The sequence below is a fragment of the Phaethon lepturus genome, unplaced genomic scaffold (genome assembly GCF_000687285.1).
Source record: "Phaethon lepturus isolate BGI_N335 unplaced genomic scaffold, ASM68728v1 scaffold8154, whole genome shotgun sequence".
Classification (NCBI taxonomy): Eukaryota; Metazoa; Chordata; class Aves; order Phaethontiformes; family Phaethontidae; genus Phaethon; species Phaethon lepturus.
In genome coordinates this window covers 33584-55706 of record NW_010536897.1, presented here as the reverse complement: position 1 = coordinate 55706, position 22123 = coordinate 33584, and the positions used below count along the sequence as shown (strand labels likewise).

Genomic DNA, 22123 nt, shown 5'->3' with positions numbered 1-22123 from the left:
TAGAAGCCACCCCTGCAACCCCCCCCAAAACCTTGCCACGCAAACCCAGTACAGCACTAGAGTTAGAACAGTTGGATCATGATCACTTTCTGTTCTGATGTTGCCTCTACTTGTGTAATTATTTTTGTGGCAACATATCTATATCTTAACGATCCATGGTCTTGAAGTTCTGTTAGATTTGTAAAAAGTTTGTTACGATACTGGGGCAAAGATAGTGGAAGACAAATTCCCGAAAGAAATGTGTGTCTCATGAAAAGCAAATGTTGCTGTTCTAAGAGTTCCTATGACCCTTTCACCTACTGATAAGATTTAAATAACTTGCAACATGTGTAAGAACAGTTTGATGGTGTAACAACTATTTGCTTGTATTGGACAGGTAACTTTAATTTTTATATATATATATATTCACAAACACTTCTCTCCATGTAGATTGCTGATCACTGCCCCATTTGTCAGAAACTTATGGAACAGTACAAGCTGAAAGTACGTAGATGATTGGGAAAATGTAATTTTATGTTACCATGGTTTGGCAAGGATTTGAAGCAGATGATGATGCTATTAACTTAGTGGGTTTTTTTCTTAAAAGGTAACTGTGTTGTTCATTCTAGAATAATTAGTCTGACATTGTAGGAGAGTGTCTTAAATCACTGAGCACGTCTATTAATTGGATTCTTTTATTCAGGTGCTCTTACATGTTTAGCCATGCTCGAATTTTAGATTTTTATAAAGGCTTCAAGCTTCACTACACAATTTCAGTTGCACTGAAGTTCAGTTTTCTTTGCCCTCTTTTGTGTACATGTAAGATTTGCTTAAATATCTATCGTAATGAAAGATGCGTTCGGTTGTATCTGTTTGTTGTCTGTATTTGAAAATTATGACTGAGTATAAACAATATTTTGCTTGGAAGTAGTTTAAGGTGCTACTAAATTATATTAGGTATGGATGGCATTGTAAAACTGTTTCATGATACTAAATATTTGATTTTTCAAGATACCTTTTATGTCCCAATACTGCATTATTTAAAGACACTATCAGTCTCACTATGACTTTATAATAAGCCTTCCAAGCAGCTGCCAAGTGCAGATAGCCAACATTTACATTCAGTGTTGTGTGATGGTAGCTGTGACATGATTCCAATTAAAAGCTTGGTCTGCACACTGCAGATGTCTTCTGAATATTAATGTGTACCACAGACAGAGCAGATGGAATCTCTTTAAAATACAATGCAGTGAATGTAAAATTAAGGTTGGGTTTCTGCTGGAAACTGAGAGGCAGTCAAAATTATTCTTCTCTTTTGTTGTTGTTTTTCATTGCTAAATTACAAGAATATCTGTGTAGAGTCATCATCTTTCTTCACATGCAGGAGGAAATCAACCTTTCATTATGCATCCAGATAAAAATACAACATTATGCTTTACTAAAGTTGTCTTAAATGCTAGATGTACCTAGAAAAATATCAGGAACGCATGCAACATTTGCTGTGCCCTAAAATATGCCTCTGCATAAAGGACAGATAGGGGGCAATAGATAATAGTTGAAATGTAGGATGTCTATGAGTTGAGTTGTTCATTGAGAAAGGCTGTGTAAAAGTATATATAGGTGTGTGTATTCAGTTGGGATTTGGAGATATGTGAGGTGTATTAGGGAAAGCCCATCCTGGATAGGAGGGGTAGTATAAAACTGGGAAATGAAGAGAGTGGCAAGAACATCAGTGGCGCACTGCAATGTAGTGTCTTGCAAACCCAAAGTTAGGTGTCAGAAAACAGCAGCAATCCAGCTGTGAAAGTGTGTGGATTAATTAATTAGTTATTTCCCATGCTTCTTGACATGTGGAATAAAGCCTTGGTAGTATGAATGTATTAAAAGTCTTGGAAATAACAGGGTAATTGTGGTGGTAAAACAGAGAGTAGAAGGGTTTCTATGTAAATGGGAATTGTAACTTTCCTCTTTTCTGCTGCGGTTGTCTTATCCTCTCAGGCAGAATACAGGAGTGTGTGAAGGGAGTGAGTGGTTGTGTACAGGGGGAAGAGGTTGTAGAAAAGGCAGTTAAACACTGTTTAACTCGCTAGTGTTATTACCTTAGCTGTGACATGCTTGTCTCCCACCCTTTTTATACTTAATTTTACAATAGCTTATACCTGAGGCTGTGTAAACACTAAAGCCAGTGCCAGTGATAGCATTTTTCACTTCATCCATATTACTTTAATGAAGATTTTCCCCCACATCTATATTTGGATTATGTTCGGCTATTGTAGCTATATCGCCTGGCTAATATTTCTCTCAGAATTACTGGCCTAGCTGTAAAGAAGAGGTTCCTGGCTTCAGCAAGGGTACTTGTTTAAGTGATATGTGCATACTTCCAGAGAAGTTGGCTGTGTACTATTCCTGAGGATAATACTTATTTGATAAGAGTGTTTTTAAACACACAGTGAGACTGAGATCTGGATTGCCCATGAGGTTTGGGAGAGGACAGCAGTGACCAGGTTTGGTCAGAGTGAGGAAGAGCTGTGTCGGGACCTCACTCAAGGTGGTTTTGATGATGTTGTCCCAGACCACAGTTGTGGGTGGCATTTCCACTAGAGTGAAGTGTAGAAATTTCCTGGTGATTGTGATTTACCTGTCATGAGAGGCCTTCAGTGAGTTGTTGCTCTCATTAAAGTTTTCATGATGATGTTTCATGCATTTAGTTGTTCAGGATAATAGTGGGACTTTTAACTTCTGAAAATGGAAATACAAGTCATCTTGGCTGATTTCAGTGGCAGATCAGGAGGAGTGACTGAGACTATGCTCTTTGGGGCCATGAGTTATGTACCTTAGACTTGGATTTAGCAGTGGCTCTGTGCTGTGATAGAATGCAAATTTAATAATAGTGAAATGTATAAAAATTCTCAGATTTATGTGAGTTTGTTTGTTTTAGCTTTAGTCACATCGCATTCACCTGTACACAGTTCATTGATCTGTGGAAAGAAATTTATGCAAGAGGCACAGTTGGAAATAATAAAAAAGGAGTATCTTACTAGACATAGTTAAATGACATCTTTTGTCACTCATTTAGAAATTATCTCCAGGGTGTCCAGGTATGTTTGGTGAAACACAGTTTTCCAAATAAGCCAAAAGAGGTTTAGGTGTTGTTAATTTATAACATAGAGCAATGACTTTGCATCTTACAACCAATCAAAAGATAAAAATCTGGCCAAAAGTCTTAAGGGTTTGATGTTTTAAAAGATACGATGATATGAAGTTAAGTTTTCTCAGTGTCTTAGAAATCAAAGTTACAGTAAAAAAATCAGTTGAAATGGGAAAGTGTGCTTCAAAAGAACTGTACTTGTCAAATGTTGCTTTAAACAGCACTTCTGCAGTTTCTACCAAAAAGCTTTCAGACAAAATTTGTCTTCGTTACATTTCAAAGACTTTAAATACCCTGAAGTATTCACCCCCCCGCCCCTCAATGTATCTGTGATTCCTGGTGGGACCGCAGTCTGGTAAATAAAGAGGTGAAGTTTGAAAGCGGGACTGGGAAGAGTCGAGAGACTTGGAAAAGGAAGAGGCTGTCTTTCCTTTGCTGTTGCACCTAGACATGAGGCTGAGTTGCCCATGTTTCTTACTGACTGAGAAATGCCTCGTGGTTCCCTACATAAGATGCAAGTATCTCTTCCTGTATGACACACTTATTTTAAGGAAACTGGCAGTTATTTCTCTTCGATGTGATGTTTCTGCTACTCTGTACTCTCATACTCATCTTTGACTCTTTCTGGCCTTTTCATTGTCAGAGAATCCCTGTGAAAGTCACTCCCAAATATGTTCAGCATCTGTACTTTTTATCACCTACTTAATGTTGGGTTTGTAAGCCTAACATTATTCTGGCTCTTAAAACTTTTGTGATATTACTAATGTGGCTGCTTTGCTTCCTAATTTCTGAAATACCTTCCTCTTTAAGCTTGCTCCCAAAGCCCAAGCAAATTTCCCTTTTTCATTTACTGTGTCTTGCTTTGCTGTACCCTCCAGTGTCTTGTCTCTTCTGAAAATACTTTGAAAATTTGCCAGTTGCTTCTCAACCCTCCTAGCTCTTTGCAGCATCCTTCCTTTTCTGTGCAATGTATAATTTTGTCTTTCTAATCCTTGAAAAAAATTCTCAAGTCTTTCAGTTCCTGACAATCTTCGTTGTATCAGCATACGGTTACATCTTTAATCACTGTGAAACGTGTCCTTTCAGCTGAGATTGTACTTTAGCACTGGGAATTTGTCTGTCTAATTTCATGTCTGTAAAAGCAAGTGCATGACTGACTTCTATCTCTTTGATCTTCATAATATAGATTACTCTCATAAAAAAATCAACGCTAAGAGAAAGTGCTGTGTTTGGCTAGATCTCTGAAACATGTCGGCAAGAAACAGGAGGGAGGCTGCATGGGTCATGCTGTTGCAATGTCAGATAACATGGAGTGCTGCTTGATGGGCGTTCATTCTCCCGCACTTAGGCTTCAGTCAGGCTCTACTAACTCCTGAATTCTGAGAGCAGGGTTCATTGCATAGCAGGGTCATGGTCCTTTTTGGTATTGAATTAATATCTGCTGAGAAACATAATCAAAATAGTACCATGCATGACTGTTCAAATTCAGTCATGGAATGAGAATATTGAAATAGTGATACATCTTTCTAAAATACTTTTAATTCAAAACAAACAAAACTCTTTATAACATTTTAGTCAATAACTGCTATTACCAGAGGTTCTCCCAAATTTCTTTGAGTAAAGATTTAGAATTTTTTATGAATTTATTAGCTATTTAAATTCTGTCCATTCCAGAGTACATATTAATTTTTCTTATTTGCTTAAAGAAAGAGCCAACCCAAAATAGCACAACAGCTTTAATAAGTTCACAAAACATCTTTTTTTAACTGACATAGATGACTTGCTTCTTGACTCAACTTTTTCCTTTGGAAGTAGTTGTTACAGTGTTTCTATCAGAGGGATTCTAAAATCTCTGAAAGTGAGGATTAGGGGCTCCTTTAAGGTGAGGTTTCCAGATACTGTTTTTCCATTTTGTGTCAGTAATTTTAAAATCCAAATTAAAAAAATCTATTAAATTGGAGACCAGGATGTGTTGCTACTTTGTTTTTATATTTTTTTATATTTTATTATCTCTTGCTACTGATGAGAGCTGTGTTTAAATATGGGGAATGAAAAGGTATCTATGCCTCTCTTACCTCTCCTGCAGCAGAGAGGAAAACACTGTTTAATATTAATGTAATTGTTGTTGTTGTTTTTCATCTTAATAGATGTAAAAGTCTCTTAGGGAAAAGTAAAGTGTGTGTGTACACAGACAATCCTGGACCATGGTTTCCATTTTTCTGCCTTTTTTTTTTTTTTTTTTAATGCTCCATGCTTGCTGTTTGTCCTTTGAAAATTCGCTTCCTCCCTAGTGTTCCCTGACCTTTTGTCTTTCTCTGAATATCTGGCATGCTTCAGTTGACACCGTCAGAATCTCTCTTGCCTGTCTCTAACCAGGTTCTGAGTTTCCATCCTCTTCTGGGGGGTAGGGAATAGAAGGAAAAAAAAAAAAATCGGCACCTGTAAAATTCTTGTCCTTTTCTATCTGTTTTGCTTTTCTGAAAGAAATCTTGACATGTGGGCTGTTAGGTTCCAGAACTGCCTCTGAAAAAATTGTGGTAGTTTGTAGCCCCACTTGTGCTCCCCACCTTATCAAGCAGAGATTTGGAAGGGATTAGTGGAATTTGCCACTGTCCAGCAGGGCTATCCTGAAGGAAATCATGGATATGTAACTATTACATTGATAATAGTCACAGGAAACCCCATTATTTTACTTTATTTGTTGACAAACAAGTTCAGATTTGCATTTATTGATGTATGATTGCATATCTGATGATGAAAGTCTTGTTTCTGCTATAGAATTACTTTTTAATTACTAGAAATTCTAAAAAGTTGATACTTGAATCTTTAAATTTTCTCACAGTTGTGATGGTTCATATTCATGTAAGTCCATTAACGTCTTGGTGTGTAGAAAAACAGTCTGACAGCTGTAGTCTAGCACTTCCTTATCGTAACTTGATATAACATTCCATAGAGACAGTCATGCCTCAGATTTATACTCCACTCTGCTTCTGGTATTTCAGCTTTAATAGTTTATAGTGTCAACTCACATGTTGTTTGGATAATCTTAATTGACTTGTTAAATAAGAACAGTTTACATTATGTTTCTCTTTTTGTGTCTGTTCACATAGGACGATTTTGTGCTGTGATTCGATGGGAAAGTACTCTGGAAATCACTGATTTCTGCTAGTTTGTTTTATTAAAGCTGGTATTTTATGCCTATGTTCTATGAACTCTGAGTACGATACTATTGAATTTATGCAACCTATTTTAAATTTGTCTCCATCTTTCATCAGGAAACCTTCAAAAAATTGTTGATTAGAGTGTTGCACAAAAAATCTGTATTAAATTTGTGTGTGCACATTAGCTTAATGTAGTCTGCTGCTGTAAATTGTATCCAGCATCAGAAACAATCAGCATGTGGGGATTTTTTTGCCCCAATTGTAACTGGGAAGTGTTCACAGGTCCCTGTAAAAAGCAAAGTGCTTGTGGAGGAAGAGAAATAAAGTTTTCAAGGTATCCAGTACAGAGTGGTAGCATCTAGTACTTTGAGCTCATGCCTGGAATGCCAGTTCTTCATTTGTCCCTGAATTTTTTTCCTGTGACCCTGAACTGATCATTTGAGTTTTATTTACTCTTTCTGTAAGAATTTAATGTTCTTAGTATGTGTGAGAATAGCAATAGCTGGGAGAATGATTGTTGTAATTTTTCTGTTCATTTCAAGCTTTAGTGTCTTATGTAACTGTACAATGCATATACGTAGTACAGAGAAGTAACTTACACTATTATGGAAGTAGTGTAACTTTTAAAAAGCTTGCTGTTTCTTTTTTATCAGTCACTTTTCAGTACACTGTTAAAGAAGGCATCTCACATGCTGTAAGAAAAGCATTCTTTTAGATCTGATTTGTAAAGTTGGAGAATGATTTTACTGTAACTTCTTTGGCTTAAACACTTCAATTGTTGGTTTAGTTTTGAAAGCAGGGGTGAAAAAAGGAAATAGGTGTCCTTTTTCTTTTATATACTTTTTCACCTGTGGGTCTGAGTTTTAACATCTGCCTATAACCATAGTCAGACCTCTTATATGTTAAGCATGGTGAGCCAAAATCCATCATCGGATATTTCAAAGAAAACCTCAATGCCAAAGCAAACTGAAGACTATTGGAGAAATTCCTGTTTTGTCACTTTTGGAAAGTCTTTAAAAAATAATGATAATAATAATGACAACAACAAAAAAGTCTGTTTGAGGTCAGTGGTTCCCAGCATTATCACATACCAGTCTCTCTTTCTGACATTTGTATCCCTAATATTTCAAGTGAGAAAACCAAATGAAATGGAGCCACTAAAAAGTGGTAGTATAGCTGCATGGCAATAGTGCTGTTTGATATAAGGTACATTTGTGAATTTAACCAACAGAATGTACAGTACTGATTTATTTATGCAAATGATTAAAGTAATTTTTATAAAACGAATGATGTACCTTTACTTTGAGGAAGAAAGGCTGTGCAGTCTTATATTAGCAAATACGTACGTGACTAATTTTTGCAGAGTTAGCTGATTGAAGGTAGTATGAAATGTTTTTGAAATTGGGAAGCTGAGCACCTTTATAGGATTTTTTTTTTCTTTGAGTGTTTATGATATGTATATGGCATTCATAGATATTTTTGAGATTTTTTTTCTTTTTCCCTGGTGAAGGAAAAGGAGAACAATGAGTGAGGTTGAGTGATACTGACATAAGGTTGATAACTACTTATCTAATAAATACTTGATTTAAACTGGAGACTCGACTGGTTCTAGAAGTTGCAATTGTAAATAAAAAAGAATCTGACAGCCAGGAACCTGTCACTTGTTAAATCTTAAACAACCCCTGTTAAGTGTTCCTACCTAGTGCTTAATGCAGTCTGTGCCTCAGGACAGCACGGAAAATACACACATGTTCAGCAGACATTTCTGATTTTTATTGAGCAGTGGAGTAGGATCACTGTCCTCAGTCAGTTCTGGCAAAACTATGGAATGTACAACTTGAGCTGCCTTTCCACTGCCGGTGTCACTTGCCTTTGGCTGCCGGGGAGGAAATTGGGCTGTTTTGGTCTCTTCTGGTACAATGGTTTAATTTACCTCAGTTTTTGTTGTGTTTACCCAATTACTGGGTCTTGGCTCCCATGAGCCAAGTAAAAGCAGGGACTGTGCCAAAGGTACGAGACATTTTGAACTTGAATATTGCTGCATCTGAGGTTTTGACATAATGGAGAGTTTGCAATACAATCATCTTGCAGAAAAATCTTTTCATCTCATTATAATTTCTGCAATGAATGTATAACTGACCCGAGACATTGCCCATTGGTGTGTAGGAGGGAAATGCTAAATGTGAGTACAAAAAAATGAATTGCTTCCTGTTTCAAAGCAGCAATTTCTTTTTATTGTTGAAGAGACCAGCTCTACTGAGTGGTACCAGGTTGGTGTGCTGGGTTCACTGTGTTCTTGCTACAGTGTGGACAAAGGTGTGATCTAATGGCTGTGCTGGTCTGAGATGTTACTATTAGTGCATCGCTCGCTATTGCTTTGAATTAGAAGCCCTTTAGTGTTCAGTCTAGGAAATAGGCTGGGTTGACTGTAAATGTATTATTCCCTTCCGCCCCATCTAATTTTTTTGGAATCTGTCCACAGGCTAATCTAGCTGTATGTGGGACCTTCACGAGTTGTTCGCTCAGCATGCTGTCCTTGATGCCAGGCTTTTCTCTGCGTCCTTCTAATGACAAAACACAAGGATGCCATAGGAGTGGCTATACTGTCTGTGCAATCCTGAAAATAGCCATAAACAGAGTTTTTCATTGGTAAGCCAGAAAAAAGAAAATGCTAATCTTCTGCAGTAGGAAATGTCAGATTTCATCTTTTTAGCATAAAAATAGTCATCTTCTGACAACATATAAAAGTGAACCTGAAATTTTATACATGTTAAAACTGTAACTGGTTTAAGAAAAGCTAGCTATCATTTTAATCTTAAAAGCTTTGTGGAGGCAGAATAATAGTGCTCTCTTAACTGTCCTTAAAAGATTATGTGTTTTTTGTCATTTTTAACACTGTGGAAAACTTGATGCTGTTTTGATGACACTGAACCCTGCTATGGGATAAGATAATCAAGATTCTAAAGGAAGCCATAGTCTTTGTAAAGTGGATTTTTTTTTTTTCCTATGGTACCCAAAGTATGTCAGAGTTTTCTGTAGTATGATAGTTCTGTTCAAAGACATTAAAATGTTATTCTAAACATGAGTAAGAAATGGCTGTAGTAGTCAAAAGGTGGAGAAGAAAGACTGTGTGTGCAAGACAGTGCCTAAAATAAAATCTATCTAAATAAAATGTATTTGCTTACTATGGTGTTGATTAAAAGTATCTGAATCTGTATATGAGACTAGTTGATAATTTACTTGAACTATTATGACCTAGATGAGGTGCTTTTACGGCAAACTTATCAAATTATGTTTTGAAAAGTGGGAATTGAACTATTGGTTTTGGTCCTCTTGTTCTTCAGTATCTTAGAACTGGTAGGCATTTGTCTGTGTTTCTAAATAAGAAGTGAGTTTTCCTGCTTCTTAAGGTCCAAATTTGCTTGCCAACTTTGAGTAGCTACACAGGTAAATTAGCTCAATAAACTAAAGATAAGAATGAATGTAATATTGCAGGGCAAATTAACGTGTAGAGCAGTATTCTGTCGCCACTGGTGACCACAGGCAGGCCCACATGGAAAAGTTAAGAACCGGGCAAAATGTATGAATTTTTTCAGTTCAAGGAGTTGCATGTGTTTGCTTAGTAAACCAGAATGGATCTTTGTTCTAAATGCCTGTCTCCCTTCAAGGTGATACAAACTTCTTGCATCTGTGGTGTCCTTTTACAAGTGAAATACATGATGCCGTTATTTGCAGGAAGGGTTGCTGCTGTCAAAAATTGCTTAAAGTTTTGAAAATAAAGTTTCTTGAATTCTCATGTTTTTATCATTCAGTGTTTTTGAACCTCTTCAAGCTTGATATATGAAACACTACGTGAATGTTATTTTTATAAGAATTATGAATTAAGAATTATGCCAATCTAAATTGTAAAATTCAAAATAATTTTGCTTTTAATCCTTACCTTCTTGTTAAGCTGAGTATTGTCTCCTTGTTGCTAGATTTGGCTGAAAATTCCATGAAGTTAGCCTGATATTCTTCTTCCCAACCTCTTCTTTCCTTTATCATTACAAAAGAATACACAATGATAATTTTGATCTTGTTTTTCTGGTATTGTTCTCAGTTATGTGTTTTAATGTAGACACAAGGTGTTTGTAAATGCTCAAAAGAAGCTGAGTTCTTTTGTGTTTGCTTAAGTAAGCATTGTTCTTCATATTCTCGTGGTACTGAGATACTCAGAAGTTTCTAAGAAATGATGGGATCATTAGGATTTTGGTAGTATGTGTTTAATAAATCTGTCTCTGTGATGCACATGCTTTGATGTGGCATAAAGGCTCATCTAATTCGTAAGTGTTTAAAGAATGGAAGAGAAAGGTCACTGGTTGTATCAGGAAAAATCCAATTATCAGTTGAGGGGAAGAGGAATGGGAAAGCATGAAGCATTCAGAATAAAATTACTTTGGTTGTTAGCAATGAAGGGGAGCATGGGCTTTTGGGTTTGTTCTGGGTGAAGTTTTACAGGTTGATCATTTTTTGTGTTGAGACTGAAGTAACTCACAAAGACAGTAACTTGGTTACAGTGAAAGGGGGAAAGAATACTGTTTACTAAAGGTTGGCTTAATGTCAAAATGTGTGTGAATAGTGAAAATCAGGAAGTTCATCCCAAATTAGAGTTAAACTTTAAATACCTTGTGTATCTAAGAGCATGAACAAAGCAGCAATGAAACAATGGATCCTCCATCTCAGAATTTTTCAATCTAAATGTGTGCCCTTATGGAAGATAGCCTTGGTCAAGGATAGATGACTGGAGTTGTGGGAGCACTGCCTGAACAGTTAGACGGCTGGTGTTGTGAAGGAGTATAGAATGGTTTAGCTAATAAGTTCCATCAGCTTTTGATCTGTGTTAAGTAGGTATAGCTAACTTAAAAGTGCTTCAATGTTTTGTCATAATGCAGAGTGGGCTGGGAATTGATGATAGGTTAAGATTGGGTAACATCTGTAGAGGTGTATTTTTTCAGAATTGGGTAAAAAACCCAAACAAATACAAAACTGCCTACCCTCCATCTTAGCACGTAATGGCCTTCTGGAAAATAAAGTTTTAACTTTGAATAAACACTTATTAGCTGGCAAGTAAGTGGATGAGAGCTTTATATTGAAGCTTTTTTTAAGAAGTTTGGCGTTTGTGTAGTAAAAATGTGTCATGATTATTCAAGATGATGACTTTGAATTTGTAATAATAAATAGCATTTGTAATTTTTTTTTTTTTTTTGCAGCTCCAGTTGTTAACCGATACAACAGAAGAGTATCAGGTATGATTTCCTTTTAAGAATGTAATGTTTCTGAAAAAGTTTTGAAATATGTATTTGACTAAAGGTTTTACATTAAAAATGACCTTACTCTTCATCACTGCCTTATTTCTTGTACTTCTTGTGGTATTTTTATTTGAAATAATGAGAGCTGTTTCTTAATTTACTGTAGAAACCAGTGAGCAACACATTGAGAGTAGTTTAGAAAACAGTTCTGTGGGTGGTTACAGATTATTAAAGCAACTTCAGTAGTAGTAATGATTCTGTCCAGAAAAATTTCTGGAAGAACTTTTATGCAACGTAATAAGTATGGCAAAGGCTTGCTTTGCAGTGAATTGAAAAAGCGGCAGCTGCTTTCTGCTGGAACACATCTCCTAATCTTCCGTGTTGCAAAGAATTTTCTCTCTGGTTAGAATGCAGAAATACGTAGGGCTGGAGGTGTCTCCTCTTTGGTTTTTTTTTAGCCCCTTGCTTGTGCAACTGGTATTTAAATTTGTTGGATCTATGGCTGTTCACTTGTTCTGGAGATGCAGATCATACTTTTTTGTTTGTTTGTTTTCTATGTTAACCAATATTAAATGCTTTAATGAGTAGCTCTTATTCCCAACAAATTATTTTTCAAGTTTTTTAACAGTGTCACGTGAACAAAATGTTATGTGTAGATGAGAAGTTATTGTATTATTTTTTCATTTGAGGTGCAGTGTGGATTGCTTTGCATATATTAGTTTTTTTTCTTCAAATACTTAATTGTAACATTTAACTGGTCTAGAAAGTCATTATGGTTCTGATTTGAAAAAAGTCTTTGTAAAAATGCCAACGTGTTCAGTGTTTTCTCTAAGTCTACTCAGTTTGTAACTTGTGTATGTTATCTAACACATTCCTTGGTACGATAGTGATGGTGGGGCATTGTTGATAATATATATAGAGTATATAAATATATTAGATAAATACATGTTTAATTTTACGTGCAAAATGTCCTTATATCCGTGCAGTTCAGTTGCTTTACTACTAGTTGCTTGGGTGTGATTAAGGGTACGACTGTGTATTTATGCCACAACATATGAGTAATTGTGAGTATAATGAGAACTTCATAACTCTTAAATTGCCAGTGCTGGTAGCTTTGGTATCATTACATGAGAAATCTAGGCAAGACAAAACTCCATCTTGAATGATGGAGTTTGATACTCTGATAGTAAATACTGGAATTCATACATTGTAGAATATCTTAACCTGGAGAGTCCCAAGTAATTTTAATTTCTTTGCTAATTAAACTAATGTAGATTAGTTTAATTAGTATTAGTTTAATGGAACCTGCTGATGGAGTGAACTCTCACAAATGAAAAATTAATACATCTTAGGTTTAAATTTAAATAAAGGCTGAATTATTCCCAAAGTTAAAAAGTTGAGCCTTAATCAGTGGGTAGTTGTAGTCTTTTTGAATCTTTGATGATGAAATACAGTATTGGTGCTGTCATACTACTGAGCTACTCTTAGTTAAAAAACATGTCCCTTCATTGAAGAGGTCTAAAGGTTAATGTGAACAACTAAACAGCAAATGTAAAATTGAATTGCTAACTTATGCAATTAGATTAAGGAGGACTGTTTAGATGCTTAATAATAGCTGCTTCAAGAAGAGCTAGAATAATTCAGAGTTTACAATACATATTAGAATTCTCATGGAGACAAACATTAATAGAATATCTGTATTTTACTACTGTGTGTTAAATACTTTTCACAATAAAAAAATATTTTCCTCCACTTTCTATATATACATTGTACAGGTCGTGATCAGTGTGGTATTTGTTAAAATGCGAAAGAGATGCAAACAGCATCCATGCATATACAAGAAGACCCTGTTTGCCTTCTCTTGGCAGGAAAAGTACAGAAATCCACTGGTTTAGTGGTGGTGGGGATTGTTTTGTTGTGGTGTTTTTGCACTCCATACCTGCAGTGTCTGTCAAGAAGTTACCCAGATAGGAATAAGACTGGCAGGGTTCTCCTAGGTTATTGAACTCAGCCTCCTGCTACCACAGGCAGCCACATATTATAATCCCTTGCGTAAAATGAATGACTGATTTGTTGGTTTTGGTGCTCTGAATTTGATTTGTTTTCCTTGTTAGATGTGTTAGGTTTTAAGAAACTTCATTCTGCAATTTTTATAGGATTTCTTTTTCTTTATAAAAGAAACCAGCATTGTATTATGGATTACTCAGTGTTTTTAACCAATTAAGTAAAGCTGAACAAACCATGGAGAAGAAAAACTGACACACAATTTTTTTGTAATTGCATTTAGTGTATTCTTTTCTGGTCTTCTATTCAGAAGAACTTTCTGCTAGTCCACCTTGAATCTTGTCAGTCCTACCGGCTATTGTCATGTTTCCAAGGCAGTGGACACCTGTAAGGGGAGTAAAGAGCAGAGCTACATTGTTTGCTGGTATCAAGATTTATGTGCACAAAATTGTAGATTTAGAGTACTCTGGAAGAACAAAATAGGAGAAGAATTTAAAAACTAACACTGGGCGTAGTGAAGAAAAGACTTAAAATTCAAGCAAGAATTTTTCTTTTCTTTTAAGCATGTCTAGGGAATTATGGCATTGCTGTCATTGTTCAGTAGGTCAAGAATGAAAGTTAGAAAAAAATATAATTCTAATTAAAGAGAAAGATAATAAAGTAATTGTCTACATTATACATACAGTTTAGGACAGGCTAATAATCATTCCTGTAAATGATTCAACTAGATATATGTTCTTGGAGACTAACAATTGTTTATGTCCCTCTTACACATAGCAGTTACAGAATCTATTTTAAACTGGTTTATTAATGTCCTAAATATTAAATTTGTAGTGTTTATTCCTGGTCAGCTGTGATTAGCTGCCTGAAGATAACAGGATGATTGTAATTCCCTTGGTGCCCTAATGCAAATTCTAAGGATACATAAACTCATAGAAAAAAACTCTTGAAATGATTAGTGAATTTTCATTTACATGTTTATTTTTAGTTATGAAATATCTAAACCTGGGGCTCTTGACTGTACTGGCAAATACTGCTTTAATGATTATAAGTATTTAGCTATTAGTCTTTGAGACTTACTCAAAATATGAATTTTCTGGCACATGGCAAGAATTGGTCATGAAGTTTATTTTTGTGCTTTTCACAAACTTTGAGCAAATTAGTTTACTTCTAGCTTTTGCAGTACCTTGGTAAAATACCCTTAAGAAATGAGGATTTAAGAAAACTGCTTGAAAAATGGTAATCTATTAGAAAGGTCAGGCTGACCTTGTACATTAAGACATATCTTGTTTATATGCTTTTTGTCCAAAAGAAGAACAAATTTTATTTCAACATTTCTCAAATCATTGGCCAAAAGTGATGATACTGCTTTCATATCCCATAAGTGACAGTAGCACATTCTCACATACTACTACTTCTTTCAGACCTTGTAGTACTGAGAACATGGGGATTCATTCTGCTCACTTACGCTCCCCATTTCTGCAATGTTTCCTACTTACTCATCTCGCAGGCTGATGTGTTCCCTGAGGGGGAGGGATGGTGTTGGCTTGCTTGGCATTAAACTCTTCCAGGCGGCTGGACAGTCATAAAGGCTCTGCAGGGAATCCCATTTGCTTTTTGACCAGAGAAACATGTGTTTGTGCACTGGTCAGAGATTCAGCCAGCAAAGCAGGGATCTGTGGGTGGGACAGTGAGAAACTCCATAGGCTGTGTAGGAGGGTCATCCTGGAAAAGGGGGACTTATCTAATCATGGTCATGGAATTATTTATAGAAGTGCAGAGTGGTAAAGTAGTGTTCTCATGAAGAGAAACAGCCTTTTCCAGGAAATGCTAGGAGAGAGAAAGAGAAATGAGAGCTTGATGTTCCCCTAGAAATTAATCTAATTAATAGATTACTTGTGTACGGCATGTTTGGCCTTCTAACATGTTGAGGTTCCATGGCATGTGCACAAACCCCAAGCATTGTGTCAGTTCTAGTTTGTATACAAGCTGATGATCAACTTAATTAAACTAATCCTCCGCAAAATCATAAGCTATCCCTATGTAGAAACTAAAAAGAAAAAAACCAAAAACCTAACCCACTAATTTTAAAATCTCCTAGCTATAGGATGCCGTAGACTGTGGTTCCATGGGCAATTTCGTTGCTAATTACCAAGTAGAAGAGTCTTCTTGCTGCTGCTTTAAGTGAATTAGCAATGTCTGAGCCTTCTGCTAGTGTAACTCATGTTACATGGCTTGCTGACTGACTCAGTCTGCCCGGGCTTGGTTTGGATGGCCTGAAAACCATACAGATTCCTTCCTCCCAAGAGTTGGACTGTGTTGAAATTCATACTTGCTTGATTACATTTCTTGATCTTCCTCCAAGCATAGGGACTCCTGACAAACTTTATTTTGTTAGTCACTTCCTTTCCTGTAGCGAAAGAGGCTGCAGAGAATACCAGTGAGTATCTCAGCCCTTGGTTAGTGACTACAGGGTGCAGGGAGGTGGGAGAAATCAGTGATGCCTCCTTTCTCAAGTAATAACATCAAAGCTGTTTCAAAACGAGAGGGAAGAGAGCATTAATATTTGTCCCACTGTAACAACTGATACATAACATTGAGGAGAATTTTGCTCCTGGCAGTACGTGAATGAAAGTCAATTGTGGTATTGGAATGAAGAGTGTAACGCCTGCTACAGTCTCACGAGCATAGTTTCTCCTCTTTTAGTTTTAGCATGTTTCAGAAAAGTAAAATTTTGCTAGATTTCTGTATTGCCATTTCTAGACACCTTTGATTCATTCTACAAAACACCCACTCTCCAGCAGACTTGCTGACTTTTTTCATGGGATGGAAAAAATCTGACAAAATATGTCACCCACACTGTACACATGTGACAGAAGGTTTTAATCTGTTTTCTCTAATTATTTATGTTTATCTGAGTGACCTGGTATAATTTATCTCCTGCATATGCCTGTATTCCCTCCTCAATCTTCTTTTGGCCTCTGTGAGATAAGAATGGGATTACAGTTTTCACATTCAAAAACTATACAAGCAGAATAATTGAATTATATAATCTACAGAACCAATATATGATAGTTATTTCCCTAATATTTTTATACCAGCAAAGTAACGTGACTGTCAGGATCTGTGACTATTTTCATGTTAATATAAAAAGTAATCAAATGAACAAGATTTGCTTCAGTTAGTCCCTTTGGTAGGGCAGCTTTCAGCAGAGACTTGGTGAAGCGAGAAGGATCAAACCTGCTGTCCTTAAAATAAGGTGCTAAGCCCTCTCCTAAGATATAATTGCTGAATAAATGTTTACATATGTAGAGGACAATTTTGTTTAAGTGTTACTGAATTTTGTTCTCCTGTGTATAACAAACATTAACATCCTTGGGGAAACTGACTTTTAACATTGTCCTCAATAAACGTTGGGTTTGTAATCAGTGTTTTCAATGTTTCTCTTCTGCTTCTCTCTCGCAATCTGATATGACAGTATGATTTGTTTTTTGGTGTTTTTCTTTTTTTATCTTCATGTAACAACATGCTATTTTAGAAGGTATACATGTAGAATTTTGTGTTTGAATAACGTTTAAATCAATGTCCCCTGACAGTTTCTGGCTTTTTCTTTCCTCATAAGATGAAATTCTGTAAGAGGCCTGTATGACCGTTGGTTCTCTCTGTTTTGACAATGGGGGACTCTTCACCTTCAGCACTTCATTCTTCTGGCTCCTACCAAAGATGAGCAATCATCTCATAAAGTAGATATGTTGTTAAAGTCTGATATCTCTCTGGGCTTTCTAGTGAGATACAGCATTTTCTTCACGCCCTGGCAAGTTGAGATGTCGGGATATGGGCATGGTGGTGTTGGGTTGGTGATTGGACTTGATGATCTTAAAGGTCTTTTCCAACCTTAATGATTCTGTGATATGATAATAATATGCATAGTGAAATATTTTTAGTAGCTTTTAGCTTTTTAAAATGACAGCTTTAAAAAATAATTTTCTTAGAAGGCTTTTGTAGTAATTATTGCCATGCAGCTTGTTAGTATTTGGTAAGGAATACAGTTTTGGGAGCCTGTTAAATTAGGACATCTAAATAGTAGCAGTGAAGCGAGAAGAAACACTTTTTTGGGAGGTTGTTTTGAGTATTTTTCTCTTGCAGGATACTATCTACGTGATAAAATCTCATCACTTCAAATCCTCAAGGGAAGAAGACTGACTAACTTTGTGCTTTTTTCTCTTTGCTTTCTACTTACCAGACTATCTGATTACCAGGGGATGACTTGAAAATCATGATCTGGTTTCTGCTCCTGTAGCTATTTAATGAATTTCTATATTGATTATTCACCATCTTACAAAACTGATGGCAAAATAACTTCTGCTGAAAGGTTTTCAGACGGATGATGAATTGACTTCAGAAATTCACCTTTTTACAAAAGGCACAAACAGCTTTCCTATTTCAACAACCTGATGTTTCTAGCATTTTTTGTTAGCCCTAATGATTGCAAAACTGATACCATAACTAGAGTGAAAAGAATTAATTTTGAAGAATGTTGATATGAGCAAAAGCCAAGTGTGTGGGATGACAGATGAAAGTGGTGATAAATTGTGTGGGTGCTCTCCTGTAAGAAGTGCCTGAATCATTATTCGTTAAACAAAAAAAAAGCTTGTTTTCTCTGTTTGCAATATTGGGACCTATTTAAAAATTCTTGGCATGTAATTGGCATTCAGTGAATAATGAAAAGCTTATTTTTGGAAATTAACAGTCGTGACTTCACAATTACTTCGATTTCACACTGTTGTGAATAATTCTGCTTATAATTGCTAGATTTTATTTTTTTTTAATGACATAGAGAAACACAACACTCAGTGAGCATCCTTATTTAAAACTTAAGTCAGTGTAACACCTAGTGAGACGAAATCTGATCCAATCTACTCAATGCCAATATAAATGAATATAAGTGCTACAGTGGAGTAGAATTAATTGTTTTCCTCTTTTTTATTTATCCTTTCTAAATAATTGTTCATGCTTATAGTGTTACATAATTTTTTTTTTTTTATATATAGTGTTACATTAAAAGTTGTTCATCTGAAGTCAAATACTTAAACTGAAATTAGTCCTTCTTACTAATCAGGAGAATAAGATATAGCTATGCACGTTTATTAAGCAGTTAATGCAGTAAAGACCAATTAACAAAAGTATTCAGGTGGCAAAAGGTGCAGGTGATTAACTTTCATTAATTCTTGTACACTAAAGATCTCTAAAAAGACGACATAAGTGTTAGTCCATATCTTTGGATATATAAATACTTCTGAAAATATCAGCCTTCAGCTGAGTTTTTAAAAATAAAATTTAATTCTCTCACTTTTTGATGGGTTGGAATTTAATTTTCTTTTTTTGAGGTGAGACGGAAAAGAGGAGAATTGCTTCCCCCCCTCCGTTTTGTTTTGAACCCAAGCTGTTTTTTAACATGTGAATTAAAGCCCAAATTAAAATATTCCCATATGGTTTGTTGTGCACAAGAAACTGAAAGTAAACATGCTGGAACAAATCTCAAAGTGCATGTCACGATACAGGCTAAAAAGGCAGTTTTATACTTAGTGCAAAACATGGAGCTGTGATGTATATATGTGGAGTGACATTGGGAGTTAGATGTGCTTTGCATTTTTCTTGTGAATAAGTAAGGCAGCACTTTATCCGCTTTTTAATGCAAAGTTTTGGACTAAGTCATAGATGTTATGCTCTTATACTGATTAATGTAACTTCAGATTAAATGTGAAATGGATTGAATAGTCCACGTAGAACAGAAAAGTTCAAACATACCTGATTTAAATATGAAAGGATATCCCATATATTTTCAGAAACTTCAATCAGTCATTTTTAACACCAGAACACCTTGATGAGCCTGTGTGTACTCCAAATAATACAAAGCTTTAGTCAGCTTGCTAAAACAAACCAGTTACAGGGAATATAATGGGTTTAAAGCCATTGCTGTGAGCACTTCTATAGTGCTTTCATTTAAAGAGAGACTTAAACCAAGGCTTGACTTTGGGACATGGCTTCTGCATGGGGCCTGCCTGAAGCAGTTACCTGATTTGGAGTAGCGTGTCTGAATGTGTTTTTCTCATGTCTCCAAAATTTGGGATAGGAAGGAGTGTAATCTTCTTAAACTCACTAATCTTCTGTAACGGTAAAACACAGAACTAAGTGGTTATAAATACAGCATGGAAGTTCTAACTGATCAAGTTCTGCCTAGTATTAGTCTTTTGCCAGACTCCTTCAACTGTGTTTCCCATAAATGAAATCCATTTGTTCAGTGAGCCACTGAAGTTGAGAGTTGATTCATCCTGAAGGTGGGTTGCGTCAAGTCAGATAGTTATGCCTTCCCCATTACTAGCAGTCACGAGGACATCTGAGTTGCTCAGTAGCTGCACAGAAATGGGGGTAGCTGCTGTTTTTTTTCCTCAGGGGATTGCACAGTAGGTTTCCGCATTCCCTGCTTTGCCTGCATGCCAGGGAAGCAGTCATTTCAAAGCACGGGGACCCAGGGACCTCCACGTCATTACTCTGCACACAGTCCTTTTGTGTCAAAACCATGCTGGGTTTATATTGTTCACTGTCACTCTAGGTAAATAGGCAACACTTGTTCCATTAGGGGTAATGTGATTTTTTTTGTTTGTTTTTAATCCATTTGGATGTTCTCTAGAAATCTTTAAAAATCATATCTAAGTTGCTGAACACTTAATTTCAGAAATGCCTTCTAACACTTTGACACTGTTCAATTCTGTCATGATAGATATCAGAAAGATGTGGGTAATTTTCATTGCTAAATACCTGCTTTGCTCTAACACACAAGGGCTTCAGTGCACTTTTCCCAAGATTCTAGGGCTCTTTTAAATATTATGTGTCTTATTGCAGGTTTAGCAATTCACATATCAGAAGTGCAAGTATAAAACCAAAAAAATGCCTTGGTCTGGAAACTGAGGGAGAATTTCTTATTTCTAGACTGGAAAAACACTTTTTCTGTTTTATCCTCAGCTAGATCATCTTTCCTATCTACTGTTTGAAACTAAAAGCCTGTAAGGTACATGCCTTTTTTTTTTTTTTTTTTGAAGGTATATATTTGAGCCATTTCTTGGAACTTTTGATGTTTTGATGTAAACAATGTAAAATGAACATTCTCCATGCTGTTTTTAACTGAGATAAAGTATCATTGTGTTTATCAGGCAGGTAAACATTTTTTGTGCTTAATTTCTGGTTTTATCTGCCTTGATTACATAACCATTTAGAAATGTGGTAAGATTTATGTGATGGGCTAAAACAGAGGATCATTAAAGCAGAAGGATTACTTCTTACTTCTACAATTGTGAAGCTGGGTGCTCTGAAATAGTAGTAGCATCATGTTTTCCAGGAGACCTTTTTTTATGGATGACTATCTCATCGGTAAGGCTCTCTTAGAAGGCTTGAACAAGGTCAGCAGCATGTTTATCCGTTTCAGTATTCTGATTTCTTAACTTGCAGAAACAAAGCTTGCTTCATTTTAATTTCTCAGTCTGCACCACACAGAATAATAATGTATAACTCTAAAATACCCTGCTGCCATTTTAAGATTTTTGATGAAATGAGTAGAGGGAGTTGGAAACAGAAGTAGCAAATTTTAAATTACTGTTTAAGATCTAAGGGGCAATATTTTGTGTTTGGGTGTTAACATGTCGGAGCTGTGAAGTCCTTTAATGCTGCAAAATGGAAAGCTTTCCTAATTTTAATTAGTCCTCTACCATTATGGAAAGCTTTTTGTTGTTTTTATTTTTCATGCAGACTCACCTCTTACTGTAAGGTCCAGAGCACACTATTGTCTGATGGGTTCCACTGTTATGAATAGAGATGTCAAAGCCGAAAGTGCAGGGAGCCCTAGTTGTGGCTTAGTTAGCAGATGATTTATGTGAAATCAGGTAATCTTGTCCCTTAGCTTCTCCAGCTATACAGAAGAGAGGCTACTTGCAGAGTGCTTTCAAGGTAAGTCCTCTGTAAATTGTAGGATTTCAAATTATCAAAAATTACAGTTTAGGAATTATGTAGAATTATTGCAATGTATGCACAAATGTGAATTAAGACAACCTGTAGGCATTTTATTCAGTTATTTTTGCCAGTGTTTTATTCTATGAAGCAAAGTAGCCTCATGCCTTTATTATTGTTATTCTCCAGCACCTGGCTTCTGTGAAGTGGGAGGGTATGACCCTTTAACCACTTGGGAGCATGTACAGTAGAAAGATAAGCTAAAGGACTTTGTATAACTCATGCATAAAGGTGTTAAGTAGAAGTTGTGCCTCTATATAATTCAACAGGCAACTGCATAAAGCAAATACAATGATAAACAGCTGTTGGTTTAGTTTAAAAAAAAAAAAAAGAGACAAATGTCATGTTCATCTGGTTATACTGAAGAGGTAGAAGAGCCTATCCAGAGTCCTGCATTGGCACTTTTTTTTTGTTTTAATTGCTCCTGAGTAGGAGGAGGATTTAAATAAAGATATACAGGCTGAGGATTGAAGTTTCCCTAC

The 22123-nt window shown here is 35.9% G+C and overlaps 1 protein-coding gene across 1 annotated transcript in view; it reads left to right on the top strand.

Moving 5' to 3' along the window:
- Positions 1–22123, top strand: part of PRKAR2A (protein kinase, cAMP-dependent, regulatory, type II, alpha) — a 53146-nt gene that overhangs the window by 3030 nt on the left and 27993 nt on the right. The window contains exon 2 of the mRNA XM_010286302.1: positions 11538–11573. Coding sequence (XP_010284604.1) covers positions 11538–11573 — 36 coding nt within the window. The remainder of the gene's footprint in view (positions 1–11537; positions 11574–22123) is intronic.